The sequence below is a fragment of the Fukomys damarensis genome, unplaced genomic scaffold (assembly GCF_012274545.1).
Source record: "Fukomys damarensis isolate Sample0158 unplaced genomic scaffold, DMR_v1.0_HiC HiC_scaffold_33, whole genome shotgun sequence".
Lineage (NCBI taxonomy): Eukaryota > Metazoa > Chordata > Mammalia > Rodentia > Bathyergidae > Fukomys > Fukomys damarensis.
Genome location: NW_022900945.1, coordinates 36,003,605 through 36,020,883, shown reverse-complemented (window position 1 = coordinate 36,020,883; position 17,279 = coordinate 36,003,605). Strand labels below are relative to the sequence as shown.

The following is a 17,279-nucleotide window of genomic DNA, read 5'->3' as shown; positions in this document are numbered from 1 at the left end:
GAGTGGGCAAAGACAAAAACATCCTGAGCTAGTCACTATTCATTGGGTGCACACAATAATTAGGGAGCATTGGGTGACTCACAGGGCAGTGGCGATGGCAATCCTAAATTGAAGATTTTTTTATAGGGAGAAGTGTGTTTTGTTTTTTTTTTAATAGCAAAACATTTACTGGTATGTTTTAGTCATACATAATGGTAACACTCATGTAGGGTAGGTTGATGAGGATGTTGATGAGGCTTACGTTGATGAGGATGGTGAGATGAACAAAGCCTTCTTACAACAGTAGGTGGGATGAAATGATAGCAAGCTAATAAGGAATTTGTCCTTCCCCCAGGTGAAACCTTTTTTTTTTTTTTTTACTACTTGGTTCTTAAAGATCCGGGATGTCTTCAGCTAATGTACTCTTCCTCTTGACCATCACAGTATCACAGGCAAAACTATGTTTCCATATGCCATAGATGGTTAGAGGGCAAGAAGGCTTTGGGCCTTAGACATTCTAATTATAATTATGAAATTATTTTTCCCTAAAAATCATACAGAACAGACCTTGACACTCTGCTTCAGTAAATCTGAAAGACTTGTAGTCAAGTTTGCTGAACCTCTCTTTTGCTTAGTCAATCCACTGTTGAGACCCTTTAGAGAATTTCCAGTGCCTTTGTTGCTTTCTTCAGTTACATAATTTATCTGATACTTCCTCAAAGTTTGTTGGTTTTCTTACTTGTTCATGATTTTACCGAGTGGTTAACTTAATTCTTTGTGATCCAGTGACAGTTAATTTTGAAGTGTCTTTTTATGTTTTCTTAGGCTGCTTTCTTTAAATGTCTTAAGTTGTTTCTTTGTGGTTTTTTGTTGGCATTTTTGCCCTTAAAAGACCAACTCTCCTAGATTTTTTTAATTTATTGAAGGATTTCTCTGTGCTATCTGTGTAGTTTCTGGAGACTTCTCAACACATTTCCAGGTATGTCTTTTGTGGGCTTTTGCATGTAACCTATTTGAAGAAGTTTGCTGTTTTCTCTTGAGACTTCCCTTTGTGTCTGCAAGTCTTTCTAGTGTTGCCTTACATTTTAAATCAGGACTTCACCTATTGTGCATTTGAGGAACTGCAGCGTCTCATGCATGGTGATGCCTTGTTCTGTCAGTATTTGGATACAAGACAAAAATGAGTTCTTATAGATAGCCTCCCTAAAAGTCAGTTGGATACATGTTCTACTTTTTGCTCCAAATAAAGATGGAAAATGGAGGCTTCTTTCTGAACATGCCATGCCGCATGGTGTGTTTCTGAGAAAAAAATAAACAGAATCCAAATTTCCTAAGTTTCTAGGCAGTCAGCTTTGTACTTACTTTGTGATCAGGAACCTTTGGACTGTTCATAGGTTATCTCACAGAAGCATTTTGTTAAATCTGTATCCATGGTAAAGACGGGTCTAAGACTTGCTATTTTGGCATCTTGCTGATGGCATTTTTCTGTTGCTTCAATTTCTTAACTGGTATTACCTGTGTTGAAATATTGTTACCATATTTGATTCTTTCATCATGTCTTTGCAGCCTTAGGACATAATTATTGTAGTTACTTAGACCCAGAGTCAATTAACCATTTCTTAGTGGGGATGTATGTATGTGTGTGTGTGTATATATAAATACACACACACACATACATTTTAATAAAGTTTCAGAAGTTCTCAAATTTACCTTAGCATTTACTCCCCAGTACTCTTCAAAAACTTACTAGAATGTGGCTATTCCTAGACAGGTAGAAGTATGTATGTATGGGCTTTATTTTGGACTTTGGCTCTTTTCTTTCAGGATTCCTAACTTGTGATTGTTTGGACACTCACACCAACTGGAATCAGAATACTGCATTAGCAAAGTTACGTTTCCCAAATGATTCTTAACATACATAGCTATGTTAGCATGGTTGCTATAAATCATTTTCAACAAATAAATTTTACTGTTTATTCTTTGTATTTATTCATGCTTATAAATCAATATTAAAAAATCAAAATTGATGTTTTTAAAACAGCCAAATGTCTAACTTTTGATTAGACAAGTACTTATCAGTTTTTAATTCATGCATACTCAAAATTCATACAAATTTGAGTAAGCTTAATGTTACTGCTTCAATTTCTTACCTTGTTTGCACTGTCATTGCATTTTAAAAATAAAGGATCGGTATGTACATTTGTGTACCAATTATAATTCAGGGAAGTGATTAAAGACTGCCTGTTGTCACTTATTCACTTGGTCACTTTTAACAGTAAAATATCTGTACCCAAGGCAAGATCTGCCAGTCCTGCTGCAGGTTAGTATTTAAAAAAAAACAGTCAAAAGTGAGAGCTAAGCATAAAGTCCTCTCCAAGAGCTTACCCATTTTGAGAACACTGGAACAGTAAGGTAGGTATTTGATTCTTTAAATGTTTTCTTTAGCATTTCACTAGGGGATCTTGGGAAGGTAGAGGGAGAGGAAGTAAAAAGGATCAAGATGTGGTTTGTATATGTATCAACTCCCCATGATGAATTTATTGAATATATATCACAAATATATATTAATAAAAACAGCAGCAAAAGTTTATTTTCAGAGAATCTAAAGGGCATGGCTGCCATCTCTCAGGAATGGCATGACGATTTTATATTATATAGAAGTTCTTTTAAATTATGTCAGTTACAATAGGGAGGTCATCTATTATGCATCAGGAATAGTAACAGATATTTTATGTATTTGTGAGTATATGTATCAAACAGTACTGCCAGACTGTTAATACATCCAAATTATAAATGTGGAAATAAAGGATCAGAGAGGTGCTTTGGCTTGTTAAACTCAAGAATTGAAACTAAGACTTGAAAAAAAATTATACTGGGTCCAGATAGTTCCACTGTAGACAAGAGATATAGTAATGATAGTTTAATGTCTTTGAACAGTGGTAGGTAGAAATTAACAATCATTTAACTAGCCCCTTCAGCAAAGCTGAAAACATGTTTACATTTGAAACAAACCAGATTAAATGGAAAAATCTTTGAACTTCATTTGTTTAAAAAAAAATTAAAGGAGAAAATACAATGTTTAATCCTAAGTAATAGTATATCTTAAACCAATGTTACCTAAGGTGGATAAGGGATTAGATTTATCCAAATTATAATACCAAGCCGATATACAAATCATAAATGATGTAAAAAAACCCTTTTTATTATGTAACTTTTCATATGCAATAAATTTTTTTGGTGTATGCACAGATCTACAAGTTTTAGCAAATGCATAGTGTAAAACCATAAAGAGAACACAGATTATTTTGATCATGCCTCAAATTCTCATGTCGTTTTATAGTCAACTCATTCATTCACACTTTGTGACAACCTTCTCTTCTTGCTTCTATCGTTTGTCTTCACATGTCACGAAAATGGCATCATAGACTACAGTTTTTGAATCTAGCTTCTTACACATTAAATGATGAATTTGAGATAAACCATATTAGTTCATGTAGCAGTAATTAGTATTTTCTATAGATGAATTACAACCACTGAAGAATACATGTGCTTCCATTTTGAAGGATAAATAAAGCCACTGTAAACACTGATGGACACGTTTTTCTGTAGTTTTATTCCTCTTGGACACTTATGAGGTGAATGAGTCCCCTGTGTGTGTTTAACTTTGTAAGAAACAGCCCGTTTTGCAATGTGGTTTATCACTTTATTACTACAAACAATGTATGAGAGCTACTTGTTCTGGCTTCTTGACAACTCTTGAGAGTGTTAAGGATTTATGTTGCACTTCTGTATGTTACTATTATTGTGGCTATATTTTGCATGGCCTGATGGCTAATGAAGCTGAGCATCTTTTCATATACTTACTTGTCATCCATAAATCTTGGAAATGGTGTCTGTTCAAATTTATTTTCCATTTTACTTGTGTGGAAATTTCTATTATTGAATTTGGAGAGTTAAGTGTTCTAGATAGAATCTTCATCAAATAAATGCTTTGCAAAGACTTTTTCCCCAGACTTTGCCTTTTCATTTTCTTAACAACATCTTTAAAAACAAATTTTTTGTTGTTGTATTTTTGAGACAGGGTCTCACTATGTATTTGAGACTGACCTGGAACTCACTATGTAGCCCAGGCTGGTCTCGAACGCACAGTGATCCTCCTGCCTCAGCCTCCCGAGTGCTGGGATGACAGGCATGCGCCACCACACCTGGCTAAAATATTTTTTAAATATTTTTTTTTTCATCCAGTTATGGGAGTACACACTTATAATCTTAGTGATTTGGGGGCCAAAGTAGGAGGACTGCAAAGCTCTGGAGATATAGCACGATGATACAACACCTCTGTGTTACTCCCAAAAAAGAGAGAAGGGGTGAGAATACTGGAAAGTAAATCCAGTGCTCTCACACTGAACCACAACTCCATCATTACTTTTAATATTTTAAAGGTAAGGTCTTATCATATCACCTATTCTGGGCTCAAAATTGAGATCCTCCTGTATAAACCTTCCAAGGTGCTGGGATTACAGTTGTGTTGCACTACACTTGGCCAAGGCCTTCATTAATTGCACAAGATCATATGTCTTCCTAATGTGATGCAATTTGGTTCTTAGGATGGGTGGGGCAGGGAGAAAAATCTTAATTCTTTATATCCACATAGACAAATTTATGTCATGCACACATAGATATGAAAGTAAAATACTCCTTGGAGAGAAAGATGATGTGGAAAATTGGTAGTGAAACACTGGATTAGAGGAAATCAATTATTTCTGTTTAAACTGTGAAATACTAGTCATATAGAAAGATGTTTAAAAAAAAAAATCCCAAGACCTGGTTTAACAGAAGTTAATATTTTGCTTAAAATTGTTTAAACATCTCAATAGTTTCTCAGTCAACCCTGGTATCATTTTTATCTACCTTTTCTTTCCATAGAAAGATAGCAATGTTTGAAAGAGCTAGCATACCTTGCATGCATGTTTTTATTATGTTGATTGTTAATGTACAATGGTATTTTGCATGGCAATCTTTTACGAAACTGAAAAGTTTCATCCAATTGTTCTACTTTTCTTTTTGAACTTGTAGACTGCCTCCTGGTCTACAAGCACAATAAAAAAAAAAAATCATAACTAAAATTTTTTTTCTTATGGAACAGTCAAATATACCTTTTCTTATTTGTAACTGAAACTTTAATAAAAAAATGTAACTGCTTCTTAGGTCTTGGAATATTAACCATTGATACTGTAAAATCTTACTTGATCTTCCTTTTTTGCTGTTGCATTAAAACTTATGTTTTCATGTCTTAGTTTGAGATAGTTCCTTTTAGCTTTTAGGTGAATATTATACATCTAGAGTTTGTTTCTAGGAAATATCAAAGTAGGATATACAGTAGCTTAAGTACCAGGGGTAGGAATTCTCTATTGCTTGTAAGTAACATCTACTCTATCCTTTACATTACTGACACATGGTTACTCATTTCTAATCAACAGTTCTACTGAGATCTCTGCTTTTATACATCAGAAAAGGGAATTAATTGCAATAAACATGTCTCATAGGACACACTGAAGAGCTTTCCTTTATGAAGGGGACTGTTCTCACAGTGTGGTAAAGATAGTTACTTATTATAAGCATTCAGTACAATCCCTTTTGAGTTTTAGATGCTTAATAGTATTGTTTCCTTTCCTTCTTTACAAAGCTTCAGTATCTCTTGATCGTAAAAGTTGAGTATCATTTACATAACACATACTTTCCAAATAATCTAAAATAGCAACTAGAATGCTACTGCTTTCTGATTAACCTAAGCAAGATTATGCTACCTTGTTGTTATGATAATAGGAGGCAAAGCTGTGAGCAGAATAAGTTGACAAATTATTCAATATCTCCCTCAAATTTTATATCCTGGTTGCCCACTAGACTAACCCTACAAGAAGGCTTACAGAAAACACTACATGGGAGTAAGTTCTACATATTGTATATGGCAGTAGAGCATTCGTTTTCAGTCAACTAGCACTTGGTTTCACTATATGCTCTTCTCTTGTACAAAAAGCTCCCACTCTCATGTCATGTCCTTTAGACAAAACTTCACTCTTCAATATCAGCGGTAACACACTGGATCCAAATTAGCCAGCGATAATGCCAAATCCTTCCAGTACGAAAAACAAAAAATTTACTGTATAAGGTAAGTGAAAAATTTGACTAGTTTCTAAATTTGTCAAATAGCCCCATTCCTCACGTAAGGCAAGGAATAGGGGTCCTGGACTTGGTGATAATTAAGGTGGGAGGATGAATGGGGTTTTACTTAAGACTTCAGAATTTTTACATAATACACAACTCAGGACTGAGGTAGGTTGATGATGCAGTCTGGATATGGCTTCATCTTATTCTCCATGGACTTCTACGTGGGTGACTTGTACGTCAGTCTGCTGTACTAAAGTGGTGAAAACTGGAGAGGTGGAGCCCCATGCCAAATGATTCAGTCACTGGGCACTGAAGCTGCTGGCCTTGGATGCTTTGCCTTAGCACTGGATAAGACTGAACAGTCATTTCTTAGGGAATCCAATTAGTTCTGGAGAGGGCAGTATAAAAGCAAGAGCAGTAGTAATACTAGTAGTCCCTCTCCACTTTGTCTTCCTGTCTCACCATGTGATATCTCCCCCGCTCACACTCTTGTTATTGTGAGGCCATCCACTGTGGAACCCTCACCAGGCTGACTGGAGACCAGTGCTATACTTCTGGACCTCTAGAACTGTAACCTAAAGGTTTCTTTTCTTTACAAATTATCTAGTCTCAGGCATATTGTTACAGCAGAAAACAGAACTATCAGCATGAGAACTAATATTTGAGAACTTAACTATATATTCAGTATTTTATATTCATCAATCCCTAAAGTAGACATTGTTATCCCAACAGAGCATAACACATAGAATAACATAACATAATTTTCCCTAGGCTATAAATCAGGCAAAAGATACAAGATTTGAATTTAAAATCCATACTTCAAATCACTGTAGTATAGTTTGTTAGCCAGGTATAGCAGTGCATGTCTGGGATTCCTACACTATGGGAGGCTGAAACAGGTTGACTGCAAATGTGAGCTCAGCATGGGCAACTAAGTAAGATCCTGTCTCAAAAATAATCCAAATAATCAGACTCACCCATAGTTTCTCAGTAGCCTATTTTTTCTGCCACTATGCCAAGGAAGATGACTCAGAATTTCAAAGTTCATTCCTTTTTTTTTTTTCAAAGTTTATTCTTAAATATAGACTTTGTTGTGTACTTGATCCCTACATGCTTCAAGAATAACTTACATCTTGGCTAAATAACGACTTCTGTTATTATTCTTAATTTCAAAATGCACGTAACTTTCAATGCTTATGTTCAGTTTTTAAAATTTCGCTTTCCATCATCCTCTACTTACTATCTTCACATCTTAGACCTTGTAGTGATTAATAACTGCTCTCTAATATTTTCAATTTCAGTCACTTCAACCTCATGAATTTCTAGTTCCTACTTTGGATTAAGAACATCAACACATCTTCACTGTACTGCAATACTGCAATCTACAATTGATCATACCATTTTCTAACATATATTAATATTTTTAAGTTTCTCACTTCACTTCTTACCCATATTATATTCTGTGTACTACTTTCGGAAGTGTTCTTTGAATTCAATACTTTTGTCAATCCCCAACTTTGTTGTATTCATCAAGGAAACGCTCAACTTTGATTAAATTCAATTCAATAACTGAAAATATGGAACTTAACTGGAGAAAGATTGAAAACTATGCTGGTGATCCTACTCAACAACCATGGACTCCAAATACAAGTAGGTACTTTAGGTACTACCTACCAGTAGTAGTCCATCCAAGGTATGCTTAATCTCCCATTATCCTTGATCTGAATTTTACACCTTCCTTTCTTTTCTCCAGCCTTCATGACTTCTTCCCTTTTTCATGACCTCACTTCCTATTTCATTGAGAAAATAAAACTTTGTTTTAACTATCTACTGCAGTAAAGACTTCTAGACATGCATAATCTGTTATAAGCACCCCAGATGCTTATCTTTAATTAACCTTTCTATTCAGAAACCAGACCTATAATTCATCTTTTCCCTTCCTGTACTAACTTAATTAGCATAAAAACTTGCTGCAAAAAAACCTCCTTGATATCAAATTCCCCTCAATTAAAGACCATGCCTTCATTCTACTTGAAAGCAAGACTTTTAATAGAGTTGTCTTTTCAATTTTCACTATTTCGACCTTTACTGTTTTTCATTCCCCATTTTGTATGTTTTAAATAAAAAGGAAAAAGCTGTGATTTATACAGCTTTTATTGCATAGACACAGGAGAACATAAATTATGATAAAATATTAAAGTTTTCCTACTTATATAAACTTATGTCCCCTAAAATGGGAGAAATCCTCAATTAACAAGAAAAACAAACAAAAAACTGCCACAAAAACAAAATAAAAAAGAAAAACAAGGCATAACTTCCACTAAAACTCAAAGCTAAACAAAAACATAAACACTGCTAAAATAACAAGAATATGTTAAAAATAAACTTGTGTAAGTGCACTGTATCCTGATAATAAAAACATCAGTATCTGTAATAAAGAAAATTTAGATTATAAAATAAATTCATATAATTAAGTTCCATTTTCCGAGATGTACAAATCAGTATGAAAAATTACAAGCACTATTTTATCAGAAATAAAATAATTTATTATGAAGCACAACATTATAAGAATTGTAATACATCTCCAATAAACTGACTTAAATGGATATTGATTTACTTTTAAATTCACATTTAAAGTTATTACCCACAGTCTCATAGTCCAAGTGGTCAATTTCTTCTTAAAGTTGGGAAGAACTTGAAAGACATGGAATTCAAGAGGAACCTAAAATACCATAAAAGCTCATTAAAAATAATCATTATTATAAAATTAGTTTGAAAGTAAACAATCTAAAATAATATTTAGAAAATTAGTGAATCGTGTCAGTACAAATTTAATTATATAAATACTTTATATAGCAACTAATTTGTAACATGAGGAATAAAATATTTTAATCATGCTTATCAAATAATTTGCTATTTCTGTATCTCTAAACTTTCTGCAGTTATAGATAAGGATTGTTCCAACCATTTTACTTCAAAAAAATAGTATCCAAACTAGTCAGTCCTTAAATTACTAAAGAAACTTTTTCAAATTAGATCCCTGAACCTTATTCCCAGTGATTCCTATTATTTTTAGGATAGGTCTCGAACTCTTCATAAATAGAAACACTTTGTTGATGGTTTTACACTTTGTACTTTAAATCACTTAGGAAAGTTTGAAAAAATCTAAAACCTACGCTACATTCCAAACCAATAAAATATAGCACCAACTCTCTGAGGAGGGAACCTAATATTAATATATTTTAAACTTGTGTTTATTATTTTTCAAAGTCCCAGGGTCATTGCAATGTGCAGCCAAGTTTGATAAAAATTCTTATCAGAGTTGTGGTCAATAAGCTTGGGAATCACTATTTTTATATTCTTAAAGGGATCATTTCTTTTCACATCACTGAACTACCTTAAGTCAATATTGTATCTTCTACTTTGTTACTCTTTTCTTATCCTTTTTTTGGATTTTGTAAAAAAAAACTTTTTGCTATCTATGTTAAATGAAAATTTCTGCAAGACTTCAAATGTGGAGTCTGCTAGTTAATTTGGGATTTATATAGAAATTTAGTTTAATTTTCAATACATGTGCTTTTCTAAAAGAAAGCAGTTTGTTTCCATGTTACTGAATTATATTTAGCAAATACACAAACAGAAATACAAGACCACATTCTATATTAAAGCAAATGCATACATTCTCTAAGTAAGTTGACCTGATTCACTAACTTTCCCTGGAAAAACTATAACCTAAAAGACAACAAAGAAAATTCAACAACAAATCTAAAAAAACTCATAAATTTCTTTCAAGCTATACAATTTTAGAAATATTTCATTTGCATAAAGTATAAAAATATTGTTTAGTTTGAACCAATGGATAGAATAGGAACAAAACATTTAAAAAAAAAAAAAAAAAAAAAAAAAAAAAAAAAGGAAAAAACACTACCCCAAAAAGGATACAAGAAAGGATACATTTTGCATGACAGTATTACAGCAGTTTGCACTCAGGAATGCTTCTAAAGAAGAACAGCAGAATGCAGTTTAAATTTTTTTCTTATTTTTCAGCATTAGAACCAAAGAAATGACTTTCTTAAACACATAGTGAAATTACTCAATTTTCCTCCAAAGTATTTACAGACTTCTGACTTTACCACTACAGTTACTTTCCAACAAAATTTAAATATTCAAGGCATCCTTGCTAAATTCATGTTCTAGTTTAGAAAGGGAGAAAAAGTTTAAAAGGAATATATTTTCACCTATTAAAAGTAAAAAAAAAAAACCCTTAGAATTTAAAATGCTTAATTCTACCACTTCTATCCATTAAGTACTTAGGTATTAAAGTTACTTAGGTATTAAAGTTACTTGTTTCAGAGACAAAAACAGTTAACTCTACAAAAACATGTCTTTCTGAAGTATGTTAAAATTATATTTTATATTATATTCATATATATTCAGCACTATACAATTTTAAGAACTGGAAAATCTTGCTTTAACTGCTTTGCTCAGGAGTTTTCAAAGTATGGCTCCTTCACCAGTTACCCCATTACTACCTTAGACAGCTTTGGTGTGCAATGGCTCAGGTACAACCAGAGTGACCAGCTTATCTTGGCAAGCTTCTCCGCTCTTTTAGACAAGTACGGCATGCTGAGAAATCCCTCAGCTGCACCATAACTGAGGCCTCTATTCCCTGACTTCACCAACTGAATCAAAATCTCTTGGTGGGAGGGAAAGCCTAGCAATCTGTTTTATTAGGCTCTTCCAAGTGCTGAAGTTTAAAAGAACTTCTTTAGGCAGAAAAAGTAAATAGGGAATAAACACATTCTTCATATATAATAATTTTGTTATATAATTAGACTTTATTCTTTAGTTATAATTTTGAAGTTTAATGGAAATCACTTTTATGCATAGGTATCACCTTAAAAATTCTTTAGATACCCGAATCATTATTCTACTAAACTGTACCTTTGCTTAATTTTACTTTAAAAAAATATAATATTGTCTTTTTAGTAGGTTTTATCCATACTTACCATTACTAGTTTTTAACACTTTCTTTTTCCTTCTTTAGAATCTTGCTTTGGCCTAGCAGATCGAGCAAATTGCTAGTATTTTAAAATTAAGGCTTTCTTCACAAACATTAAAGTTTCTTTTCTAAATTATCACAAACTCTCTAATATAGAGCAGGAATACAATTTTTAAATTTACTTTGATGGCATCTTACCTGCTGCTGATTATGTGGAAGAGCAATAAGAATTAACCTTCGCTAATTTTTACACTTAGATATTTGTACCTTTACCTATCTTGCTGACTGCTGGTTTACAAACTGCACCATCCACTATTATATTCTTCTTTTAAAATTTTCAAGCAAAAAAAAAAAAAAATGTGAATTATAATAAAATCATAAAACTACAATCAATTAATTTTTGGTATACCAAATGTATTTCTAGATACTATAATCTCATAAGTGTAGAATAAGGATGCACTTTTGGGTTGCATGAATAAAATGTTAACATATGCTTGAAATTTTTTAACCTTACTTTTGAATTGCCTTTACTTTACAATAAAAATCTAAGTAAGATTGTAATCTGATTCAGCTAAGGCATGCTTCACTGTAACTAAACAGCTCAGGATAGAATTGCTCGGTGGCCTGCCGTGCAAGCGCAAGGACCCGAATTCGATTCCCGGTACCAAAAAAAAAAAAAAAAAAGATAGAATTGCTGAGTGGCTGAGGAAGCATGAGAATTAGTTTATTACACCCTTCTAAAAATTATGAAGTTTGGGGACAGACTAATTTAAAGGATACGACCACCATGGGTTTTCCAAAAAGAACATATCCATTAGCTTCCTTCAAGGCTTTTGCTGCTGCTTTTTCATTTGGAAGTCCTATGAAAGCTTGTCCTTTCATGCGACCTTCTTTCATCAAGCGTATATCAAACCTGCACAAGGACAAAGAGTAGTTTTAATTCAATTATCATTAACAACTTCAATGTGGTAATGAAAATGTGTTGAACAATTTAGTTTTGCTATTTCAAAGTAAAAGTGTCTACAATGACTCTTAGGTTTTCTAAAATTCTGTTCTTTCTATAAGTAGGCAGTATGATTCCATGACATGCTCATTTTCTATTTTTTAAACTACTATAAATTTATGATTGCGATTTAAAAACCATTAGTAGGAAAAGCTTAAAAACAAACATGTTTTTCAGTTGTTTTAGAAACTAAACCCAGGGCCTTTCATATGGTAGACAATACCTCTAACACTGATCTACAAAGGAAACAGATTTTATTTCATATCTGTTTTTATAGTTTCTTATAGTCAATTCAATAGTGTCTGCTTTAGAGCCAAAAATTTTACAAAAGCTCAAAAACAATGAACAAGAACCGATAATAAGCAATTAACAGAATTTCAGGGTTGGAATGGACCTTACGTGATGCCTAGACACTGATTCTTCAAAGCAGATATAAGCCACAGACTTTCTTCCTAGCACAGTATTCTGTTATTCCATAGTATATTCCTTTTCAACATTTCTGAGAGGAAATTATATTTGAAATCTACTTAGTAAAATGAAATTGCAATTTACAACTCAAGCACAGCCTATCATTAGGAAAGCAAAAGAATATAAAACACACACACAAAAAAATACCAATTTTAAAAATAAAACAAAATGTTAAAATAAAAAAAAAATCACGACAGTCTTGTGGGAAATAATTTACCATTTGGATATCCATCCATATATTCTACATTGCTATTTCTCAATATAGATTTTTATTTTTCTGGAACTGGAATTGAAGACAGGGCTTTTATGCAGAGCTGCATCCCCAGCCTTTTTGAACTTTCATTTTTGAGACAGGGTCTTGCTAAGCCATTAAGTCATGTAGTTTGCACCTGAAGTTGTGATCCTCTTACTTCAGCCTCCTAGAGTGCTGGCATTATGGACGTTCACCAAGAAGCCAAGCAAAATTAGTTTTTCACTTCAAATTCTAATTAAAGACAATATTGGATAGAAAGAATGTTTACAAATATACCTATATGCATTTATTCAAGTGCAATTTTTTTTCTTACAATCATGACCAGCAACAAAGGACAAGTGTTTGGCATAGCCAGAAAAATAAATTTCTGTAGGTTGATAAGAACAGATAATGGCTTCTAATGAATATGAATGGGGAATTTTAAAATATGGTACTACATGTACATACCTATCTAAAAAGATTCACAGACCAGGTAATATTTTAAAGGCGGTGATGGCTTTAATTAAAGTTATTTCTCTATTTTACTTCCACCAAAAGTCTCACCTTTTCTTTTATCCTTCATCCTACTTTTAATTTATAAGGCCAATAGTCTATCTTAACTTTACAATTAATTAATGCGAGAAAAGAATAGTAGCCTAATAAAAAGTGGTAAATTCATAACAGATAAAAACAATTTGAGGTTATGACTGTCACTTACATGATTCGTTGTGTTTCTGAGGAGAAGTCAACATATCGTCCAAAAATGAATTTAAGGTCCTGGAATTTTGGTAACAAAAAGATAATTAAGGAAGCTAGTGGAAACAAAGGTAAATAAAAACATTAATTTTTTCAACTTACTTTTTCTTGAACATGCTTAGCTAAATTCTTTACATAAATTCTACAGTTGGGTTCACCAGGTTCATAACTTCTGAAAACTGAAAGTGATTCCATTTCTTAAAAACAAGACAAAACAAGGACATGAAATTAAAATGTTTTTACCAATTTTCAAAGAAAATTATAATGACATTCAAAACAGGCAAAACAACCTTTAAGAAAATGTTAAAACCATAGATACCAGTGTGAATATTATGAATGGGTATATAAATCTTCAAAAATCTGAAGTAAATATAAATACATTTAATTTTATTGTTTCAAAAATCTCAGACATCTGGAATAACCAATTGTTTTTTTTTTTTTTTTTTTGAGACAGGGTCTCACTATATAGTTGAGATTGACCTGGAACTCACTATGTAGCCCAGGCTGGTCTCAAACTCACAGCTATCCCCTCCTACCTCAGCCTCCTGAGTGCTGGGATTACAGGCATGCGCCACCACACCTGGCTTGGAATAACCAAATTTTGTCCAATGAAGTACTTACTATTAAGGTCTCATTAAAATAAATTCATTTAAAAAAAAACTTGAACATATCTGACAATAATGATTTACATAATTATTTGAACCATTAGTCATATATATATTAAAATTAAGAATGACATAGCCAGGGCTGGGGATTTAGCTCCATGGCATTGTGCCTGCCTTCCAAGTGTAAGGTCCTGAGTTCAGTCCCTGGTACCACCCCCCGCCACACACACAAAAAAAAAAACCCTAAAAAACAATCATCACATATCAAATATTTTAGATAAAGAACCTCTGATCTATTTTATGATTATTTTATTGCCAGTAATCTGTTCTTGACAACTAAATATTTTATATAAAACTGATACTTGGAAGTCTATCTCTTATTACTATGGGTAAAACTATATCCATGAAAAACCCCTACATTTTTCTAACGTATTAAAGCAATAAAAATCCTTTAGAAATAACGAACTTATTATTTTAGTATAAAAAACCTAAAGCATTAATTTCTAGTAACCATTTTTTTAAAATATCCCTTTGTATACCTCTGAGATACAGTATTTTCATGGTCATAAACTGTACTATATTTGGAACATATAAACTTAGACTTGGAACACATTCATTTATTTGTTTTAGAGGCCTTTTCTCTTCTTTTTTTTCCTTCTAGTACTGGGAATCAAACTTGGGACCTTGTGCTTGCCAGGCAGGTGCAGTACCACCGAGCAAATTCCCTGACCCGATTCATTTGTTTTATATACCATATAAAGTTATAGAAATGAGAACAAAAAATATTCAAATACTGGCTGGAAATATTGCATAAAAAACTTCCCCCACATGAAATACTAATTTTAAAAACTAAAAGAAGTGATAGCAAATACTATTAACTAGATAAATATTTTATAGTGTGTGCATAAAGTAAATGCCATAAACAGGTATTTTGCTTCTGTAGACTTAAATGTAAGATGGAATATGCGCTGGTTTATTTCATTACGTTACCTTCTCTAGAAATTCTACCTTTCTCCAACTCCCTTCTAGAAATACATTCTGAGGGCATTTCATCAGAGTCTTCTTTAGTCTCTTCTGTGATGTTCATATTAGGTTTGGGGAAGATTTTTCCAAATCCTACACTGGATGCTTCAACTTCAATAGCAGGTAAATCTAAGAGTTTAATATTAACATTACCCATTAAAAATTTCTCACTTCAAAACAGCTTTCAGGTGTATTTCTTCACATTTTTAATTTAAAAAATTATTTTTTGTTTTCAATTTTTTTGATGGCTCTCATGGTTCTAAACAAGCATAAGTAAATATTTTTTACAAAGGTCCAAATAGTAAGTATACCAAGGCTTTATAGATCACATAGTAACTATATAAAAAATTCTGTTATTATACCATGGAAATGTACTGACAAGAGCTAACAGCCGCAAGCAGTTGCTTTATGGTGATATTTAGAGAGTCTATAAAGAGGACAGAAAATGAATTCAATTTCAGCACACTGTGCTTGCCAGAGATAAATAATGAAAATGTTTAGTGAACATATTTCACCTACTCTGATTTTTTTTTTTTTGAGGCATAGGAGATTTAGTAAACAAAAAACAAGACTCCAGCTTAAATAACTGGAGGAGGCATATTGATAGAGAGGTTCAAATTGACCCCATCATGAAATTTTAAATACTGTATGAACAAAAAAAAATCTGGGATTAATCAAAAAGCTTACAAATCAACAATGGTATTCTGCTAATGGGATATTCCCCCTATATCACTTACACAATAGTTATGTATTTATCTACAGTGCTACTTCAGAATATTGTAAAAGAATTTGCAATCTTCTTAAAAAACAATAAAAAGATTAACAATTGCATATTAAACACCATAAAATATGACATTTCCATTTGGGGATACTAAAAAAATATAGTATCTTCCCACTCCACCAAGAAAAAGGGTAGCAGTCTTTATGACACAAGAACAAGTATTTACATATTTTTTATAGTTGTTGTGTTTTATACTAAATTAGTTACACATTTAAAAACTACTCAAGTAAATTAAAACACTTCAATTTTTAATTTTAGAAAATATGAATTTTATTCATAAATATAAATCAGTATCAGTAAGAACTAATCTGGCTTGAAGGGGAATATTTGGAAGGATAATGTTAAATGTTCAGTAGAAACATTCTAGTCATATTACCTAAACAAAAGCAAAAAACAAAACAAAACAAAACAAAAAACCCAAAGAGATGCTAAGAGACAGGTGGGAAGATGAAGCAAAGAAAAGAACATGCCACAGTAAAAAGTGTAAAAATGTCTTCATAATACAGAAAGGACACTGAATAAATAGAACTTTTGTGACCTTAAAAAAATCAGTAACAAAAAACTTTAAAATTCTTCTGTTATTTCAACATCAGTACTTCAACAATATTGTAAAATCTGATTATTGTTCCATCTCATAATGGTAGAAAGCTTTCTATAAATAAAACTTTAAAAAGAATCTATGCCCCATAAATATGTACAATTTTATGAGTTATAGATAATTCATGCTATCTGAAAAAGCAGAAATTAAAGTTTCATTTACAAAACTCACTAGAATTCTCTTATATTTATTCAAGCACTTAAAGAAACATAATCAAAGATGTATAATCCTGTGTGCACGTGCATGTGCACACACACATACAATTACTAATATTGGTTACCTCTATTAAGTAGGAAAGAAGATAGCTAGGCCTATGGTGTTTGTTTTTTAAAAATTTTACTTTGTGGCCAGGGATTTGGCTCAGTGGTTCTGCCACCTGCCTCACAAGTGCGAGGGCCTAAGTTTAGAAAAAAAAAAAAAAAAAAAAAAAAAAAACTTTGATTTTGTTCTGATTTTATTAGTACATGTTCGTAGCACATAATGAGTACATCTGTTGTGAGGGTATTTGTACATAACACCTCTTTTTAAAAAATTTCCTTTCCTCTCCCTCCTTACAAAGGCATGTTATAGGGTCAGGGATATAGCTCTTTGGTTGGGTGGCCTGCCTTGCAAGCGCAAGGACCCGACCGAGTTCAATCCCTGGCACCAAAAAAAAAAAAAAAAA

General features: G+C 32.4%; 2 protein-coding genes across 4 annotated transcripts in view; both read right to left on the bottom strand.

Moving 5' to 3' along the window:
- The window catches only part of LOC104872763 (pancreatic alpha-amylase), a 35,317-nt gene extending 27,432 nt beyond the window's left edge, over positions 1–7,885 (bottom strand). The window contains exon 1 of one of the 2 annotated variants that reach the window (XM_033758351.1): positions 7,822–7,885. The gene's annotated coding sequence lies outside the window, so the exon portion shown is untranslated. Of the gene's footprint in view, positions 1–1,341; positions 1,413–7,821 lie in introns of those variants that run through there. The other variant, XM_033758350.1, reaches the window with a different exon arrangement.
- Positions 7,886–8,798: 913 nt separating this feature from the next.
- The window catches only part of Rnpc3 (RNA binding region (RNP1, RRM) containing 3), a 24,128-nt gene continuing 15,647 nt past the window's right edge, over positions 8,799–17,279 (bottom strand). Inside the window, exons 10-15 of one of the 2 annotated variants that reach the window (XM_033758348.1) lie at positions 15,204–15,365; positions 13,711–13,805; positions 13,571–13,629; positions 11,930–12,062; positions 11,157–11,228; positions 8,799–8,869 (exon numbers count right to left, since the gene is read on the bottom strand). In XM_033758348.1, coding sequence (XP_033614239.1) covers positions 11,169–11,228; positions 11,930–12,062; positions 13,571–13,629; positions 13,711–13,805; positions 15,204–15,365 — 509 coding nt within the window. In that variant the 3' untranslated portion in view covers positions 8,799–8,869; positions 11,157–11,168. Of the gene's footprint in view, positions 8,870–9,590; positions 10,146–11,156; positions 11,229–11,929; positions 12,063–13,570; positions 13,630–13,710; positions 13,806–15,203; positions 15,366–17,279 lie in introns of those variants that run through there. The other variant, XM_010639096.3, reaches the window with a different exon arrangement.